Here is a 19,943-nt window from a genome sequence, read left to right as displayed (position 1 = left end):
AGGAATAACACTAACAGCTGAAAAAGAATAACACTGACAGCTGAACAGTAATAACACTAACAGCTGAACAGGAATAACACTAACAGCTGAACAGGAATAACACTAACAGCTGAACAGGAATAACACTAACAGCTGAACAGGAATAACACTGACAGCTGAACAGGAATAACACTGACAGCTGAACACTAACAGCTGAAAAAGAATAACACTGACAGCTGAACAGTAATAACACTAACAGCTGAACAGGAATAACACTAACAGCTGAACAGGAATAACACTAACAGCTGAACAGGAATAACACTAACAGCTGAACAGGAATAACACTGACAGCTGAACAGGAATAACACTGACAGCTGAACACTAACAGCTGAAAAAGAATAACACTAACAGCTGAAAAAGAATAACACTTACAGCTGAACAGGAATAACACTAACAGCTGAACAGGAATAACACTAACAGCTGAACAGCAATAACACTAGCTGCTGAACACTAACAGCTGAACAGTAATAACACTGACAGCTGAACACTAACAGCTGAACAGTAATAACACTAACAGCTGAACAGGAATAACACTGACAGCTGAACACTAACAGCTGAAAAAGAATAACACTAACAGCTGAACAGGAATAACACTAACAGCTGAAAAAGAATAACACTTACAGCTGAACAGGAATAACACTAACAGCTGAACAGGAATAACACTAACAGCTGAACACTAACAGCTGAAAAAGAATAACACTAACAGCTGAACAGGAATAACACTAACAGCTGAAAAAGAATAACACTTACAGCTGAACAGCAATAACACTAACAGCTGAACAGCAATAACACTAACAGCTGAACAGCAATAACACTAGCTGCTGAACAGGAATAACATTGACAGCTGAACACTAACAGCTGAACAGTAATAACACTAACAGCTGAACAGCAATAACACTAACAGCTGAACAGTAATAACACTAACAGCTGAACAGCAATAACACTAACAGCTGAACAGGAATAACATTGACAGCTGAACACTAACAGCTGAACAGTAATGGCACTACAAGCTGAACAGTAATAACTGATAGCTAGCAGATAGCTAATTAGATAAGTTCATTTAATAGTAAGTTAATAGTAAGTTATTAAGTTAATCTTTTATAACTTTAATTGTAGTTAGCATCTTTTAAAATAATTTTATTCATATTTACTATCTTTCTAAAACTTCAGCCACTGTTAGCATGTTTTTAGAGAGGTTTTGCAGACACGTGACCACTTAGTGCTTGTCAGCCATTTTGCGTGTGTAACAATCTTGACACCTCAAGTTAGTGAAACACATACCAAATATTATGCAGATAAGATAAACTATGGCAACTATGAGTAAACAAGTGTTGGTGTGAAGTCCCTGGCACTTTCCCGGACTTCATGCCACATGATTTATATCATTATGTTATCAACGATCCCTCAAATTATACTGGAGAAAATCTGAAGCCCAACAAAATTTTGCACGCTTACTAGTATTTTGTGTCAAGATAGGTAACAAACATCAGTCACTGAACTCTGCCTGGAATTGCAGTCACTTGAATGAGTGGACCACGGTCACTGATCACTGCTTAGACATTTACTTGATTTTTTATGACATTTTGACATGTCTCTGCGTATTATTCCTTACACTGTCGACGAGTCAGCCTCGCTGATTGATGACAGTGACACTGAGGTAAATTGTTGATGAGAACTGTTGTAATTTTCTGTCAGTAAGCACTGCTGTTTTTGCCTGTTAGCTTCTGTTAGCACCTGTTTGCCGTTGTTACTGAAAACCTTTGTGAAGTGGCTCTAACTTGGGCACATTCCCACTTAGCTAAAAACTCTCATTTGATGTGAGAATATAATTAAGCTGTTTTTCAAACGAAAAGTACTTTTAGGATGCTGGAGCCTAATTTTAGCTGGCATGATGTTAACTTGTAAAATTATGTTGTTGTTCAGCTGGCCAGGTACTGAGGGCAGCGTGTCTGATATATTTTTAGTCTTCTTTTTAAAAAAAAAAAGCTGTTTTCACAGGAAATCAAACAGAATGTCAGTTACAGATTATACATCTGACCCAGTGTAGCTCCAGTGTTATGCTTTCCTAGGGCAGTAAACAGAGAATGATTTCAAGTGGCCATAAATAGAGTGATAGAAAACAGTGGTGCAGCAGCAGCAGAGTGAACAAACAGCACAGATTAATCTGCTGGAGCTGATAACCACAGAGACGCCCTACAGTCTGATGCAAAGTTTATTTTTCATTCCTGAACTTAAATGTTACAGCTGCCACTTTGTCGCTTTTTATGAGCCACAAAAAGCACAGTACAGACAAAACTGGCTCTAGATTTAGAGCTCTGGAGAGATCTGAAAAGCCTGTTCCAAACATGCAGCTTCTGAACATTATTTCAACTAGAAGAAAAAATATAACTTCAACCAGTTTAACCCTCTGGGGGGGGGGGGGGGGGGGGGGGGGTGTCAAACTTCTTCCAACCAAAGACTCTATAAATACTCGAGAACTCCCACTTTCTGGAGTTCCTGTCCATAGGATGTTCTTTCAAGCTTGTATGGACTGATAATTTAAATTTTGTGGGGTTAACCTTTTACTTCATCATGCTTTTAGTTTAGACACGTAAATCAGTGCTGGATTTATTAAAAGTAAAACGAATTGCTGTAAATTCAAAAAGCTGTACTTTCAAGATTGTTAGTTAGACCAACGGGTTTGTGAAGCGTAGCCTGTAAAGGTGAGTGCATGCTCAAAATGATGAGTTAACATCGTTTGGTAAGTGACACGATGTTGGCAATATTGATCCGATCCTTACTCAAAATCCTGGATCAGATATCAGCAACCAGATCTATCACATCTGAGTCCGTGTTGTTCTAAGTTTACTTCATCAGAAATGCTGAATGTTTTTTTAACAACTCATTCATTTCACACTGCATCAGTACAAAGGTACCAACAGACACCTAACGGTAAGGTGTTGGTAAAAACCTTCCTCATCAAGAGGAAGTTTCTCAAGCCGTCCTCAGGATGATGTCAGCTTAAGACACTGAAACCACACCGAACACCGACCTGATCTTAATGCAGGTTTGATGTGCAGCTAGAAAAAAAAACTTTAGGTTTTTGTTGATAAATAAGTGTTGATGAATTATTAAATCCTTGTTTAGTCATACCAAAATTATCAGCAGATACCGAAAGCCATGATTTCAAACCAGAGAAGGAAAGAGATGAATTGCTGACACTCTGTCCCAGATCAGAGGGGTTCGGTGTTTATCCAAAATCTACACAAACTCAGAGGCATCCTTAGCAACCCTCTTGTTGTTGTGATGAAAAAAGTCTTTACTGTGAAAAACTTCTGTTTAATCTGCAGCAGACAGAACATAAAACATTCTCCCACAGCCTGTAGGGACCATGGCTCTAACCTTTGACCTCCACCACCTGACCTATGACTCAAGGGTTGTGCTGACTTTCAGTTTGTGAATCTGGATTTCAGCAGAGGTCAGACTCTCCAGAGAAGTGAAAGCTTAGGTCTTTCTTCCCATCTCCTCATCTGGATCTGAGGTGACGGATTTGTGGAACAAAGATCAGGATGGATGGAGAAGTTTTCCCAGCTGATTCTGGAACATTTAAAAAATTTTAGAGCCTCCAGCAGCTTCAGGAAGTAGTGCCTGATTGTACAACATACAGTGCACAGTACAGCGTATATAATCAAATAAAGAACTCCACCTGGTGTCTGAACAGAGAACGGCACTGACTGTGCAGTGATGATGAGGAAGAAGAAAAAGCAGGAGAGAGAAGGACAAAGAGGAGCTACAAAACAGCTGGTTAAACTCTCCAGATTCTAAGGAAAGGTGCCTCAGTGCATCCTTCATCATCTCCTTTAGCAAAGGAGACACTGGAGGATCCTTTGTGAAAGGAGAGGGGGTTAGACTGTCCCCCCACCTTAAACACGCTCTGAGCTTAAATAAAGAGAGTTACAGAGTTAAAGTTTCCCATCAAGGTCGAGGAAGAGTGGACCAGAAAAGACTCAGGAGGGATTTTATTTTTGTGACCCAGGACAGAGGAGTGGAAACAAGGAGGTTAGGAAAGGAAAAAGAGGAGATGAGAAGATAAAGAAGATGAGTTTTTTGTTACCTCAGCTTTTTTGCTCCCGCCATCTTTTTCTCCTTCCCCTCATTCTGATCCTCCTCATCCTGTCCTGGATCAAACTCGGGTGGAGGCATTTCGAAAGTGCCTGGTCTCCTCTCCTCTGCTTCAGATCCAGAATCAGAACTCTGATTGGAGGCTGTCAGCCCTTCATCTGGATCTGGATCGAACCGGATTACAGTGGGATATTTTGGGGAGGCTTGGTTCTCCTCACGAGTCAGAAACCGCTTGGAAACACCTCCTCCACTGTCAGCTCCATCATTCTCTTCAGTTTGACCTCCAAAGCCTACAGCTTTGGCAGGACCAGAGTCAGGGACCTTTGTGTCCTCCTCTCCATCAGCCTGAGCAGAAGTCGGGTTCGGGTCTGAAGGTTCAGGTGGAGGTTCGGGTGGAGGTGAGCTGGCAGCAGGTTTGGTGCTTCTCTGGGGGCTCAGAGCTGGTTGTGGTGGGATCCGGAGGGGTCTGAGGTGGACCGGGAACTCTGTCGGGTGGATGGATGTCAGCAGGCGTCCTGGTGCAGAAAGGGGCAGCTGACAGTGGTAACCATGGAAACCTTGTCTGCACACGCACCTGTTAAACTGTCGACACAACGCCCCGTTACGGCAGGGAGGAGAACACCTGGCTGAAGAAGAAGGAGAGCGCGCTTCATTAACAGAACATTACTGCAGCGTAGACAGCAGTCAAATACCCTGATGTAACAAAGCCGGGCCGATCTCACTGTGAAACCAGCAGCTCATTGGCTAATGGACCATCAGTCATAAGTCATTAGCTAATGAGCATACCACAAATAATCCTCCATTTGAAATGTAGACTTATTATTATTCAATGTGACCCACAACGACAGTCTGAGCCCCAAACTCAGCAGGAAGATGTCTACAGGGGTCAACAAAAAGCTGTTTTCTATGTCTGTTTGCACAGTTATTGCCATCTGGTGGCTTTCAGGCAGAATGCAGCTGTAACACTTATCATTACGCACTTTGTAGCTGAAAGACGGGTTGGTAACATGATCAGGTATAAAAAGAGCATGTTTAGGAGGCAGAGTTTCCTAGAAGGACAGATGAGCAGAGGCTGATCACTCTGCAAAAATCTGCGCCTTCAAACTAGAACAGTTTCAAAATAATGTTCCTTACTGTGAACATATATATGTATATAGATATATATAGCACATCTCTCTCTGTGAGCGTCGGCAGCACTGCATTAAAACATCAGTGCATGTGCTGAGGAACACTTCCAGAAACCAGCGTCTGTGAGCAGCTCGACCTGCAGGTTACTGCTGCATCACTCAATCACTCAGAGAAGCACCTGTACAACTGATCTGTGGTCAGACCCAGATTGGGGGGGGGGGGGCTGAGATTAAAACAGGTTTTTAACTCTGCAGTTTCTCAGGATAACCAGCGTTTTATTCTTTTCTCTTTGGTTTGATCTGCATTTCCTGTCTGACAAACAGAAACTCAGCGCCAGCGTTTCCCTCTGTGAGTCTGCAGACCAACTGCTCAACAATGTGACTAAACACAAAACTTCACTCTGCACGCCCTGAGCTGAGTGTGTGTGTGTGTGTGTGTGTGTGTGTGTGTGTGTGTGTGTGAGAGAGAGAGAGAGAGAGAAAGCGAGTCAGAGGCAAAATCTGTTTCTATTCACGAGTTTCTGCTTCAGACAATCCCCATAATCCCGTCCTGAAAGAAACCATTAGGATCCACGTGTGTAAAATTACTTTTATATGTGGCTAATCTGCACAGAATAACAACACACACACACACACACACACACACACACACACACACACACACACACACACACACACACACAATATAATATCCCATTATATCCTGCATGGATTCAGCCCCTGGATCCAGATTAGTCTGAGATATTTTGTCTGGGACGTCCTGATGATGTTTCACAGTCTGATTTGTTTTTGCTGATATGAAGAGAAAAGCTGAAGAACAATCACCCAGTTTATTCTCCTCTCGTTTGGAGCTGAGCCGCTAAACAATAAGTGTTGGAAAAAAAAAAATCATCATCTGGATGAACAAATCGATCATGTGACCCTGTGACAGAGGGCGAAAAAAGTTGTTAGGTTTTAGCTAAGAATTCAAATCTGAGTTCAACAGTGAGCGCTCAGTTTTTACGGACTCAGGAAGTGAATTTCCTGCTCATCGTCTCCACTAATGTTTCAGCAGCTTTAGCCGTTTCCATGTTAGCTTCGTTTATCAGCACCAGAGGTTTCCTTTGATTAACAGGAAGAAGCAGGTTCAGATTTTATGAATTAAAAATGAACCGTTAGCTTTGAGAAGCAACTCTGCTTTAAACTTTGTTCTGTGGGAGCGCCTGCAGGTCTGCAGGTGGAGTGCATAAATCCAGCTCTGCATATGGACTCCACCACTCAGCATCATTTCACACTTTAAACTGTGATGCACGCTGACAGCAGCTCCACCTGACCTGCATTATCAGATCCGTCTGTGCAGACTCAGCAACTGGACGCTGGGTGGATGCTATGGGCATCCATCTGGGCTGCACCCTGAGGACCAAAATCAACCAAATCTGCAGATGGATCAGTGTGCATGCTTGTTGCAGGTGTGTGCTGCAGATATGTTAAACTGCGCAGCAAGATGAGTGATGTTGACTAAAATAAAGAACACTTCTAACAAAATTCATGCTAGTGGTGGTTCCCTCACGTTATACTCACGTTTGGTGCATCTCCTAGTTTTAGGCGACAGCATCCATCCAGCACAGCAGCGATCTCCACATACTCGAGGCCTGCAGAGAAAGGAGGCGTTTTAAACTTTAAGACTTGATGTGATGGCATGCCACACATGGTAAGCTCCACACCTCATCACCCGTTGATTCACTTTAGTTTAATTTACAGTCACTACTTTAAAATATTCTATTTATTGTTCAATATCGTTTCTTTGTTAAATGTATTCATTTTTCCATCACACCTTCCAATGTTTATATGGCGTGCACACATATTAACCTTGCAAGGTCAAAGTTCTGTTTTATGTTATATTAATACATCTTTCTTTGTTTGAGTTACCTGGGGGTTGGTGTCTCCTCCTGTCTGGCAAAAGGTGTGGCAAAGGGCTGGGAGACCTGAAGTACTGCTGACAGCCTAATTGGATTGCACCACATGCTTCATTGCCTGGGGGGTGTTTCATGTTTGTTTAAATGTTTTGTATTAGTTGGTTATATGGCAGCCATCTTGTTTTCCCCCGTGTGTGTCATTTGGTTTAGCTAAACCAGTATTTAAGTCCCCCTGTGTGCCATTTCAGCAGGTCAGTTTACCATATGTTTGTTTGAGGTTTTGTTAATTATTATCTTGAGTTTAGTCTATTGAGTTGACCTCTTTTATTGGTCTGCCTGTTTAAGTTTTGGCTTTGTTAAATATATTTTCATATTTTTGGGTCAATAAAACCCGTTTTTTGAATTAAAACCACCTGTGTCCTTTATGCTTTACTGCTTGGTCCCTGACAATTGGTGGCAGCAGTGGCATCATCCAGTATTGGACACAGGTCTTTTTTCTTTTTCTTTTTTTTCTTTCTTCTGTTTTTCCCCATGAGGAGGAAGAATGCATCGTGGTGGCAAGAATGAAAAGAAAAAGGGATCTGCTCAGCAAACCTGCGAAGAGGAGGAAAATGGAGCCTCAGGAGTCACTGAAGTTGTGGAGAGAGTTGAAAAGGAGCCTACTTTGTCTGATCTAGTCAATATGCTACATGCTCACATGGAACAACAGGACATCCGGGATGCAAAACAGAGTGAGTTAAATGCACGACAAGAACAGTGATTTAAAGCCTTTCAACATCAGTTTAGACTTTTGCAGTCAGAAATCCAAGTCAGAACATCACCATCAGATTCTGCAGAAGCTCGCTCTGAATCATTAGAGTTTGATATTCATCCTTCTTCCTCTGTTCAGCAGGCCCAGGCTGAACCAGTTATGACTAATTCCAATCCAGCCATTTCACCAGCATTTCAGTTTCCCCTACAAATAGAGGGCAGATTGGAAAGATTAACTGAAGCTGATGATATTGAACATTTCCTGATCACATTTGAACGTATGGCTACAGCTTATCGATGGCAGAAGTCAGATTGGGTTTTTCATTTGATACCCTTGCTTACTGGTAAAGCTAGAGGTGCCTATGTTCACATGGACATTGATGATTCATTAGACTATTATAAAGTGAAATCAGCTATTCTGTCAAAATATGACATTAACCCTGAAACATATAGGCAAAGATTCAGATCCCTGGACGTTCAACCAGATGAAAGCCCTCGTGAGCTATATGCGAGACTGAAGGAGCTTTATGGGAAATGGATCCAGCCAAAGGGTAAAACTATTCATGACATTGGTGAAACTATAATCTTGGAGCAGTTTCTCACAATGTTATCTCCTGAGCTTCAGGTTTGGATCAGAGAACACAACCCTGGTTCAGCAATGGAAGCGGCTCGGTTAGCTGATGTTTTTGTTGCTGCCAGAAAGAAGGGGCAAGCATGGAGCCATAATGCATGGAAGGTATCGAGGGACACCCGGAAGATACCTCAGCAAAACCATCTGGATTCAGCAAATACAAGCACCAGTAAGAGCTCTCAGTCTACCACTAGACCACCAAAGGCCTCTGGTAAGAAGCTCATTTGTTATCTTTGTGGATTAGAGGGCCATACAAAACCTATGTGCCCAAGAAATTCTGCTAAAATGGTGCAAATGTGTTTTGCTCCTCGTTCTAATGCTGATCCTGAGCAGGAGAGTGACAAATCCATCAAAATGAGCCAGATTGAAGTGAATGGGGTTCTACTCAATGCCCTTCTTGACTCTGGCAGTTCTCGGTCTCTTATTCACTCAGATTTTGCCCCACCTAATATTGTTCGCACCAGTGATACAATTTCAATCTGTTGTGTCCATGGAGATGAGAAAAGATATCCGACAGCTGACATCTACATTAAAGTTCAGGACCAGATGTATCTGCTGAATGTGGGTGTTGTGAACAGTTTGCCTTACTCTGCCGTGTTAGGGCGTGACCTTCCTGTGCTTTTTGATTTGTTGGAGTCTGAGCAGACTGAGGAGTGCAATGTAGCTGTTACCAGAGCTCAGGCTAAGCAAGTCAGTACCCACTCTGAGACCCTGAGTGCCCTGCCCTTTTTTAATGAGGAGTTTGAGACAACTGTGGTGAAGCCACGGAAGACCCGCAGACAAAGAAGGCAGGAGAAATTCAAATTTTCACCTGTGGATACACTAACAGACGCTGAGCCAACACCGTCACCCCTAGGGTTTAATATTCCAACTGAAATTGCTGAACTCCAAAAATCTGATCAATCTTTAATATCTCTTTTCCGGAAGGCCAAAGAAAAGGAACCTGGAGTGGAGCAGGTTAACAGTGAGTACATCTTGCAAAATGACATTCTCTATCGTCAGCAGGGGTCGGTGCTGCAGCTGGTGGTTCCCCAGAAGGTTAGAAACGCCATTCTCACCTTAGGGCATTCTATTCCGTGGGCTGGCCACCTTGGTAAACACAAGACCACAGCTCGCATCAAACATAATTTCTACTGGCCTGGTCTTAGCAAAGATGTGGCTCAGTTTTGTAAAAGTTGCCCACAGTGTCAGATAACATCTGCTAAAATCCCCCATAGAGCTCCACTCCAACCTCTCCCTGTCATCGGCACTCCTTTTGAGCGTCTTGGAATGGATATTGTAGGGCCTGTTGAGAGGAGCAAAGCAGGAAATCGTTACATGCTTGTTGTAACAGATTATGCCACAAAATATCCTGAGGTGTTCCCTTTAAAATCTATAAAGGCCAAGCCCATTGCATTTTGTTTAGTGCAGTTCTTTGCAAGAGTTGGGTTTCCACGAGAAATACTAACTGATCAAGGCACTAACTTCATGTCTACTCTGTTAAAGCAAGTTTATCAGTTGTTGGGCATCCGGAGTCTGAGAACTTCACCATACCACCCTCAAACTGATGGGCTGACAGAACGGTTTAACCAGACATTGAAACAGATGCTCAGGAAGTTTGTCAACGACAGTGGTAACGATTGGGATCAATGGCTGCCATATCTACTCTTTGCTTATAGAGAAGTCCCCCAAGCCTCCACAGGTTTTTCACCTTTTGAGCTGTTGTATGGTTATGAGGTTCGTGGCCCTCTAACTCTGTTAAAGGAGATTTGGGAGGGAGACAAGGTGGAGGGGGGATCCAAGAACATTTTGTCTTATGTCATTCAGATGAGAGAACGGTTGGAGAAAATGGGTGAACTTGCTCAATCACATATGGTGGAGGCCCAGCAGCAGCAGAAGTCTTGGTATGATAAATCTGCTCGTCAGCGTGCGTTTGAGCCAGGACAAAAGGTGCTCGTGCTCCTCCCCAGTGACAACAACAAATTGTTGGCAAAGTGGCAGGGGCCATTTGAAGTCATGAGGAAGCTGGGACCCACCACATATGAGGTGTCCACCCCAGGGCAGTTGCGCTCCAGCAAGGTCTTGCATATAAACCTTCTGAAGGAGTGGGTGGAGCGTATTGAACACAAGGCAGATGCAATGCTCATACGGCGAGTGCCTGAAGAAGATGAAGCAGATGAGCAATATCTACCACCTGCTGGCTCTCTAGATTATGATCTCAGCCATCTCCCAGAGGACAAGCAGCAGCAGGTGAGAGAAATGTGTAAATCAGCAGTCTTTCAAGAGAATCCAGGGAGAACTGACATTGTCAAACATGATATTGTGGTACGAGAAGGTGCCTCTGTGAGACGATTAAGTTACAGGATCCCAGAACGTCTGCTGCCTTCATTGAAGAAGGAAATCGATTTGATGCTATCTCTAGGGATCATTGAAAGATCTAAGAGTGAATGGTGCAACCCTGTGGTCTTGGTACCCAAAAAGGATGAGAGTATGAGGTTCTGCATTGATTTCAGGTACCTGAACTCCATATCCATGTTTGACTCCTACCCAACACCAAGAATTGATGATCTACTTGAACGTCTGGGAAAAGCAAGGTACCTGACCACAATAGATCTGTGTAAGGGTTACTGGCAGGTCCCACTCACTCAACGGTCCAGAGAGTTCACAGCATTCAGAACACCATGGGGGCTTTTCCAATTTACAGTCTTGCCATTTGGACTACATGGAGCTCCAGCAACTTTCCAACAGCTGATGGATCAGGTATTACATGACTGCTCTGACTTTGCTGCTGCTTACTTGGATGATATTGTTATCCACAGCAACACCTGGGAGGAGCATGTGGAACACCTGCGAACTGTTCTGGACCACCTGCACTCAGCTGGGTTGACGGTGAATCCGTCAAAGTGTGTTTTCGCCGCTGCTGAGACAGAATACCTGGGCCATGTCATCGGCAAGGGGGTTATCAGGCCACAAGTCAGCAAAATCGAGGCCATGGAATCATCCCCCCTGCCCCAAACAAGGAAGCAGCTGAGATCCTTTTTGGGCATGGCAGGTTTCTACCGTCGTTTCATCCCTCAGTTCTCCAACAGGGCAGCTCTGCTCACAGACCTGACGGGATCACGTTCCCCCAATTACATCCAGTGGACAGAGGAGGCAGTGGCAGCGTTTCATGACATACAACAGTCACTAAGTAAGCAACCGGTTTTGTACAGTCCCAACTTTGATGAACCATTCATATTACAGACTGATGCTTCAGATCGGGGCCTGGGAGCTGTCCTCCTTCAGGAAACCATGGAAGGCCGCCATCTAGTGGCTTACATCAGCCGGAAACTGTTTCCACGGGAAGTTCGGTATTCCACAGTAGAGAAGGAGACCTTAGCGATCAAGTGGGCCCTGGACTCCTTCCGCTACTATCTACTGGGAAGAGACTTCACCTTGGAAACTGATCACAAAGCACTACAGTGGCTTGAGCAGATGAAGGACACAAATGGGCGAATTACCCGCTGGTACCTGGCCTTACAGCCATTCCGATTCACTGTCCACCACGTACCAGGCAAGGAGAACCTTACTGCTGACTATCTCTCTCGCTGTTCCAGCGAGAGCTCTGAAGAGGGGAGGTGTGTGATGGCATGCCACACATGGTAAGCTCCACACCTCATCACCCGTTGATTCACTTTAGTTTAATTTACAGTCACTACTTTAAAATATTCTATTTATTGTTCAATATCGTTTCTTTATTAAATGTATTCATTTTTCCATCACACCTTCCAATGTTTATATGGCGTGCACACATATTAACCTTGCAAGGTCAAAGTTCTGTTTTATGTTATATTAATACATCTTTCTTTGTTTGAGTTACCTGGGGGTTGGTGTCTCCTCCTGTCTGGCAAAAGGTGTGGCAAAGGGCTGGGAGACCTGAAGTACTGCTGACAGCCTAATTGGATTGCACCACATGCTTCATTGCCTGGGGGGTGTTTCATGTTTGTTTAAATGTTTTGTATTAGTTGGTTATATGGCAGCCATCTTGTTTTCCCCCGTGTGTGTCATTTGGTTTAGCTAAACCAGTATTTAAGTCCCCCTGTGTGTCATTTCAGCAGGTCAGTTTACCATATGTTTGTTTGAGGTTTTGTTAATTATTATCTTGAGTTTAGTCTATTGAGTTGACCTCTTTTATTGGTCTGCCTGTTTAAGTTTTGGCTTTGTTAAATATATTTTCATATTTTTGGGTCAATAAAACCCGTTTTTTTTTTTTTAAATTAAAACCACCTGTGTCCTTTATGCTTTACTGCTTGGTCCCTGACACTTGATTTAGAAGTAATAAAAGGTAAAAAAAAAAACCATTCCCTCCTTACAAACAAGCAGTCCGCTATTTGCGGCTGGGTTCACGGTCTTCCAATAAAACATTTAAACATTCCCAGTAAACCGTTACCTCGCAGGTCTTCTGGAAAAAGGAGTCAATTCACAGGCAAACCTTGGATCAAGAGCCGCTGCCCCTCATCAAAGTGACGGGCCAGTGTGACTCCACAGCTGTGTGCAACAGGAAGTGTGAGGGAAACCAGAGAAAGGATTTGTTTGAAAGCTTAACACAAGCAGTCAGCTGATCAAAGGTGTTGGATCACCCTGCAGAGAAAACATGATCCCAAACAGCCAATCAGAGCCCTAAAGACACTGAATCCTGAGCATTAGGGTTCGTGGGTTTTTTCCGAGACAATTGCTCTAAATCCAAAACTGAGTCTGAGATTAACTCAAATCTAGAACGATGAAACCAAAGTGGAAATCACTCTAGAAACACTTCCCAAAGACAAAAAGGTCTTTGGGAGTCTTTCTGGCATCGAGACCACTTAAATCCACCCAAGAACTCTTCCACACCAGGGGAGCTGGTTCTAGGCTGTTGTCCATTGGTACAAGATGCTCCAAAACCAGAGATTAAATATCATTGAAGTCTATTTTACTCACATTCACATTAAAAGTGAAGAAACTGAGACAGTCTGAACAGCAAGTTTCCAAGAGGTCCCAAAACCAAGTCCTGAAGTGGTCAAACTCTGTGCAACACAAGTTATGGAGTCAGTCTGAGGTCACACAAACACCCGAAGATGAGCAGCCAAAAAGTAAATGGGCAAGTTCTCTGGTGCATATTTTGGATGGAGACATTTGTGTGTTAGGCTACACTTTTGGGAAATGCCACTGATGCTTCTCCACTGAAAATAAGTGGAACTAGTTCTAGATTTTAAAGAACGCTGTGGGAGTCGTGGTAACTGTGGGAAGTTCTCCAATATTCATTAACAGAGAAAGTTCTGTCTCGGCAGCAACTTCACTGCAATCCTTTGAAGCCAAGTCCGTAGATCAGTCTGAAAACTGGTCTTTGTGCACCTGGAGACAGCTTCGAAAACATCAAACATCAAATACTGATCCATTTCTCGCTTTGCATCTTTTTGCATGAACGTAACAGAAACACAACTTTATGTTAAACATCTATAATGCAGCTGAAAAAGGCTTAAGAACAATCCAGGCTGCAGGCTTGCTTCAAGAACATCTCGGTATCCCAAGGAAGTGGATGTGGAGGGGAATGTGAGGGTATCTCTGTGACCCGGGTAAGTGGGAGAAAATTGATTATATATATTGTTTAGGCTGGAGATCTTCTGATGTTCAGACATGAAAGCAACAAGGCGGTCTAACAGATATAACTCTGACAGCGATGAATACACCGGGCTCGGGCTTGGTTCGGGTTTCGGGGGCGGCGGCAGAGATGAGACGCTGTTTGTTAAATGTAGCCGACCAAGTGTGGACACAGCTTCTCTGCAGAGGATTTAATCATTACTCACAGCGTACCGGTCGTATTGTAGCAGCACAGGAGGCCCCACTAACTCACACCGGGATCAGTGTGTGTCCAAACAAAGATTTAGCATTACCACACATACAGTCCTGAACCTGTATACACACAGACGGGCGAGTCCGGAGAGAGGCGCAGGGGTACAAGTTAGAGCAAAGACCCCTTCATACAGGAACGGCAGCTGATAGAAATAAGCACGTCGCAAGATTTCTGCTGGTTCACCAGATTAAATTTAAGATTTTAAGACCTTTAATACAAAGACATTCGAAGGATTTTCCTGAGTCTGCAAAGCACGACAAAAAGCTCAGCGTAAATACGTTTTGTTGATGCTTTCACCTGCAGCCTTAGAGCAACACAATCATCGAATAATCCCCAAGTATTCAAACTGCAGAATAATCTGAAGTGTCTGATCATTTCCAGAACCATATTTGCATGATCTGTGGTTTAAAATCATCCTTCTTTATCTTATACTGGAACTTAGTGTGTCCTCTCTCTGAAACAAGTGTTTTAGTGTCTCCCACTTTAAAACAGCTTTCACCTGATCAAATATGATGATCCACAATAGCCAGCAAGTGAAAGTTAAAGCTCTGCTTTCAGAGTCAATCGAATAAATAAAAATCGAAACACATTCAGTTTAGTAGAAACACATCAGAAGCTAAAAATAAGAAATCTTTCCTCAGGAAAGCGACTGAGAACAAATCGTCCTACAAACAGAGTAATGACCCTCCTCCAGGTCATGCAGACCTGCAGACAGCATTTATAAAATTAACTGTTTCTCAAACAACTAATCAGTCATCTAATCGCTGCACTTTAAGGAAACAAGGGATTAATGAAGTTAAGCTGCCAACAATAACACGGTGACGGTCATACGAGACTCTTTCTGGGGACGAAGCACAGTGCTGAATCTGAATGAGTGTTTTTATATTTTCATTACAAGCTGTTCTGTTAAAATGACTACAACCTGTGCCACGTCAGGTGCAGGGTGAGGGGCATAAACACACACACACACACGGCTGTTTCACTGACTTTTCGGGGACATTATCCCAGAGTTTCACCAACACCAAAGACCTACAAGAATGACCCAGAAGTCAGGAAGGAGCCCGAGTCGGCTCGAGTCAGGGAGTCCACAGCTGCTCTGAAACCACGAGCCTGTGTTTGCTTCCTACGCTCTCAGACACTTTGAGCTTCAAAGAATCTGCTTTAGCCTTCAGACACTGAGCAGCTTGTTGGCCTCCACATTTCATCCACAAAGAAAACTACAAACACAAAGCTCGCCCTCAGTCAGTCTGAGCTTTCTCCGTCCTTTATTAACGTGTAGGGTTTTTGGTATTTCCTGTCGTACATCTCCTGTTCCAGAGGGAAACGCTCATTTTAAACATGACCAAAACTTTAAATACTGATGTCGGTGTAGCTTCAGACTTCTCTTAACACTCAGTTTCTTACAGTTTTTTCTACTCTTGGATCTGTGAGGTCATAGAAAAGGCATAGCTCTAGTACGGTCACCTCATGTTGAGAAGCTCCACCCACCTAATATCTATGAGGGGCAACCAATCAGAAGAAAGATCCTTTGTGGGGACAGAAATGAAAACAGCTTGTTTCAGATAGAGAATGAACTGACGGGCTGCATCAAGGCCCAGAACGACATAAAGAGGGATTATTTTAAACTGTGACTCATGCAAAGCTGCTCTAACAGAGTCCAAGAAAAAAATATGGAACTGAAATAAACAGAATAGATTCACACAGAAATATGTGTGCTAATACACACATTCATACAAAGAAACTTAATATAAGCAGGAAAATGTAAAAGTATCGATACAGGACAAAAATAAAGGTAAACACAGTGTTGAGCATTTAATTACGCAAATAAAATCAAACAAAAACTCGACTTTCTGATTGCTACGTGGACGCAGAGCAGAGCTGCTGTCATTAAACTGATCTACGCTGGTTTTAGTCGCAGCAGCTTCTTCTTCTTCTGTTTGAGATTAAACCGGTGTCAGCAGCAGGGAGGCTTTAAGATGTTTCAGAGTCAGCAGAATCACAGACAGACGTGTGCTGTCCTACACGCTAAGTATTAACATGTTTTATATACGATTCTGTCAGACAGCATCTCCACCGTCAGCCGGCTTCTCTCCTCAGCAGATGTTGCTGTAACGTGGTTCCTGCTGCAGACACTCGGATCATTCAACGTGCAGCATGTGCACGGTGAGAAAAGAAAAGTGGACTTTGTGATGTCTGGCAGATTAACAGCAGAACTTCTTTGATTTGTACAGAAAATCCTTCAAGGATTTTGACTTTTGAATGTTTGCTGCTGAAATTAATGCAACTCTGCAATAAGCAGCATTGTCTTCTTCTGTGGTTTTATGTAGAAAGACCCTCTGCAGACTCAGCAGAAGAAGACTTTTAATGTATTTATCTCACAGCAAACAAACAATGTTTGTTATAAAGAGTTTGTCAGAAGCAAAGTGGCAGATGCTAATGTATGCTAACACGAACACCAAACTCCCCACCTTCTTCTGATTGGCCAGCTTACCAACCTCACTGCGACAGGAGTGACTACCAACTCGCACTCTCCCATTTTACCTGAGCACACCTGCACTTCACCACACAATAACACACAAAATTACACCACATACATGTTGAAGGTCATGTGATCACATCACGTGACAACAATTTCCAATCAAATTAAAAAGATCACTTCATGGGTCAAAGCACCAAAAACAAAGCAAATCAGCTTTACGTAGAGTGTGGGACCAAAAAACGTTGTGCGTACGTTTCATCATGTAGAGCGTTTGGAGAGCATGACGCTAAATCAGCCGCTTCCTCTGACAGCACGCTGAAGCCAACGAGGCCTGCTTCTACACAAACATGTCTGCTTTCCCCCCTTAAACCGGCTCTGTTTAAACACACACTGTTTATAAGGACGATAACCCCGACCTGAGCCTGAAATTCCTGAGCTGCCTTACGGTCACACTACATCACAGACAGGTAGACCAGATGCTCTCAGACATGTTGTTCAGGGTAATCCAGCTGTTTTAATGTGTCCAGCACCTGGAAAGCAGCCTCACCTGAGGCCTGCACGATGAAGCAGGACTTTGGTCTTATCCATAAATATGAATGTAAGGATTTCAAAAATAAGAACAGCATAACATGTTTTGCATCGAATATGAACAGAGACATCAAACATCTAGTTTGATAAAAATATGTTTGAGCTTTAATATCTGTAATTCTGTTCACATGTCGACTGTTTTAAAGATATCAGTCCCCTCCTGCAAACTTGAGCTGCCTACAGCTGTCCAAATCCATCTTCAAGCAGCACTACGTGCCCAAAAGTGCTCCCACAACCATCTGTGCATTCTCCTGATGGGAGGTGGTCAGCTCCTCCCAGACCTGGGTCAGGGCATCCGTGAGCTCCTGCGGTGCAATACACAAACCTCACCTCTGGATTCAGGTCTGAGGAGCATGAGCGCCGATCGGTGGCATCAATGCCTTCGTCATCAAAGAAATGCCTGCACACTCTGAGGCCAGGCATCGTCCTCCACCAGGAGGGGTCTGGGGCCTGCTGCAGGTGGACCCGGCCTGACAGAGTCTGAGGATTTCATCCTGGTTTCTAAGGACACTCAGGTACCGGTAGCTAACACCCGGAGGTCTGTGGGACCGTCCGAGGATTTTCCTCCCCAGGGTGCCAAGCCGGTCCTGCTGGATGTGGCTGAAGGGTTGTAACGTTCACCGCGGCATCTCCAGACTCTGTCTCTTGTGCTCAGTGTGAGCCTGCTCTCATCCACTAGAGCTGGACCTGTTGGTTCTGCACAGTGATGTGAGCAAAGATTCCCGTGCAGCAGGTTTGGCCCTCCTGCAGTCTGATTCTGACAGTCAGTCGGTCAGAAACGTGCACGAGGAGCACGATGGAGGTCTTACTGTAGCATTTGTGCAGTGCTCCTCCTGCTCCTCAGGGAGATGCTCTTCCACAGCTCCCGTGGACACAGAGGAGGAGCCGGTGCACCTGTGCAGCAGGTCCCAGCAGTTGGATGACACCAGCAGAGCACAAAGCAGAACTAGAGAGAAATCGGTCAGGATGAATAATACCTGCACAACCACTCACCTGAGGGTCACACCTGCACAGCCTGAAGCTGAAGTCCTGTTGTGTCTGTGATGATAGAGATTTAAACAGCAGACAGCACACCTGCGGGACTCGCTGTGATGACAAGCCAACACAAAGCACACAACCAAAGCTCCTCACTCGGCTGAGCCTGTTTACACACGGGTGTGACGTCACCGTGACCAGGACACACAAAGTTTTTTGTTCTCTCCTCTCAGATGATTTCAGACATGAAGTGAGCCGCAGAGCGACAGCAGCCCGGCTGATTATAAGTGAGTTATTTGGGTAGGTGATGTGGAATGTGACGGTGATGGTCATATGTGCGGTGCTCACCCTCTCGGAGCTGCTCTCCGGCGGTCCCCGGGCTTCCCTCCGCTCCCCCGCGGTGCTGCCGTGGTTGTGCCCGCGCTCAGCCTCCTCCCCCCGGCCGGGCTCGTCTCCAGTCCCGCGTGCTGTTGTGCTGCGGAGCAGAGCGCTGCAGCCCAGCAGGTCCAGAGGCAGAGCTCACAGAGCCGCATGTTCTCCGCAGGAGCTCCGAGATCAGCTGCAGCTGAGAGGTTCAGGCTCTCTGTCAGTGTGGGACATCCGAACACCCACAGCCGCTGCTGCCGCCAGCCAACTGGAAGAGAGCAGCAGCCAAGCAGCCAATGAGAGGCCAGAGGCGGGCGAAGGAGGCAAGGAGGGAAGGAAAGGAGGGAGAGGAGTGTGCTGTGGAGAGCCTGTGCTGATGGTCTTCTGCGGTGGCTGTTCTCTGGCACCAGAGGGTGCCATCACAAACACCTGACTGTGTGTGTGTGTGTGTGTGTGTGTGTGTGTTAACTAACTTTTCACATCTCTCCCTTAATGCAGTGATCTCTGCTTTCACTCTATATTCTGGTCATGTCCACTTTTCAACCAATCAGGATTCAGCCTCTGCATCATTGTAGGGTCTTCACCTCACAATAGGCTTTTTGAGGAGGCCGAAGAGCTTATTGCGATTTGGTGCTACGTAAAAAAAACTGAACTGAATGGGCTGTCAGCCTTCTGCAGGACTGAACGCGAGCACGTCTGCGTCGGCTGCACACCTGTCTGCACAGACAAATAAGACACAAATGCAGCACCGTAACTTCAGCATTACTGTGTAAGCTGTCAGCAGCCTGGGATCAACAAATAGTTCTTAAGTCTTTTATCAAATGCGTGTTTTACTCGTTTTATGACATGTAACCTCAGTTTCTGTCAGGATGAAGCTGAACCATCGCTTATTCAGATGCCCCTCTGTGTGTCAGTGATTGACAGACCCATGAGGTTATCCTCACTTACTTAAGTTAAGATCAGATTAAGATCTGACCGGGGAGTTTCCTGACTATGGATCCAAAACACTGATCTGTAACGTGGACAGCTGCAGGAGTTATGGATGGACTGGTTCTTATTTACTCTCTAGTCAAGCACTCAAAGCACTTTATACAGCACGCCGCATTCACACAGGCACATTTGCTTTTCCCAACTTAGTGCTTTC

At 44.3% G+C, this 19,943-nt stretch overlaps 1 protein-coding gene across 6 annotated transcripts in view; it reads right to left on the bottom strand.

Moving 5' to 3' along the window:
* ltbp4 (latent transforming growth factor beta binding protein 4) overlaps positions 1 to 18,999 on the bottom strand; it is a 71,325-nt gene extending 52,326 nt beyond the window's left edge. For all 6 annotated transcript variants that reach the window (XM_085244478.1, XM_085244482.1, XM_085244480.1 and 3 more), the window contains exons 1-3: positions 18,782 to 18,999; positions 6,828 to 6,898; positions 4,133 to 4,766 (exon numbers count right to left, since the gene is read on the bottom strand). In XM_085244478.1, the coding sequence (XP_085100604.1) occupies positions 4,133 to 4,766; positions 6,828 to 6,898; positions 18,782 to 18,966 (890 nt within the window). In that variant the 5' untranslated portion in view covers positions 18,967 to 18,999. The remainder of the gene's footprint in view (positions 1 to 4,132; positions 4,767 to 6,827; positions 6,899 to 18,781) is intronic.
* Positions 19,000 to 19,943: the final 944 nt, after the last annotated feature.

The sequence above is a fragment of the Mchenga conophoros genome, linkage group LG14, assembly GCF_057382185.1.
Source record: "Mchenga conophoros isolate Kocher_MC1m ecotype Shallow Benthic linkage group LG14, M_conophoros_male_GT1.1, whole genome shotgun sequence".
In the NCBI taxonomy this organism is placed as follows: Eukaryota; Metazoa; Chordata; class Actinopteri; order Cichliformes; family Cichlidae; genus Mchenga; species Mchenga conophoros.
Note: the sequence above shows the minus strand (reverse complement) of the source record. Positions and strands in the feature narration are given on the sequence as shown.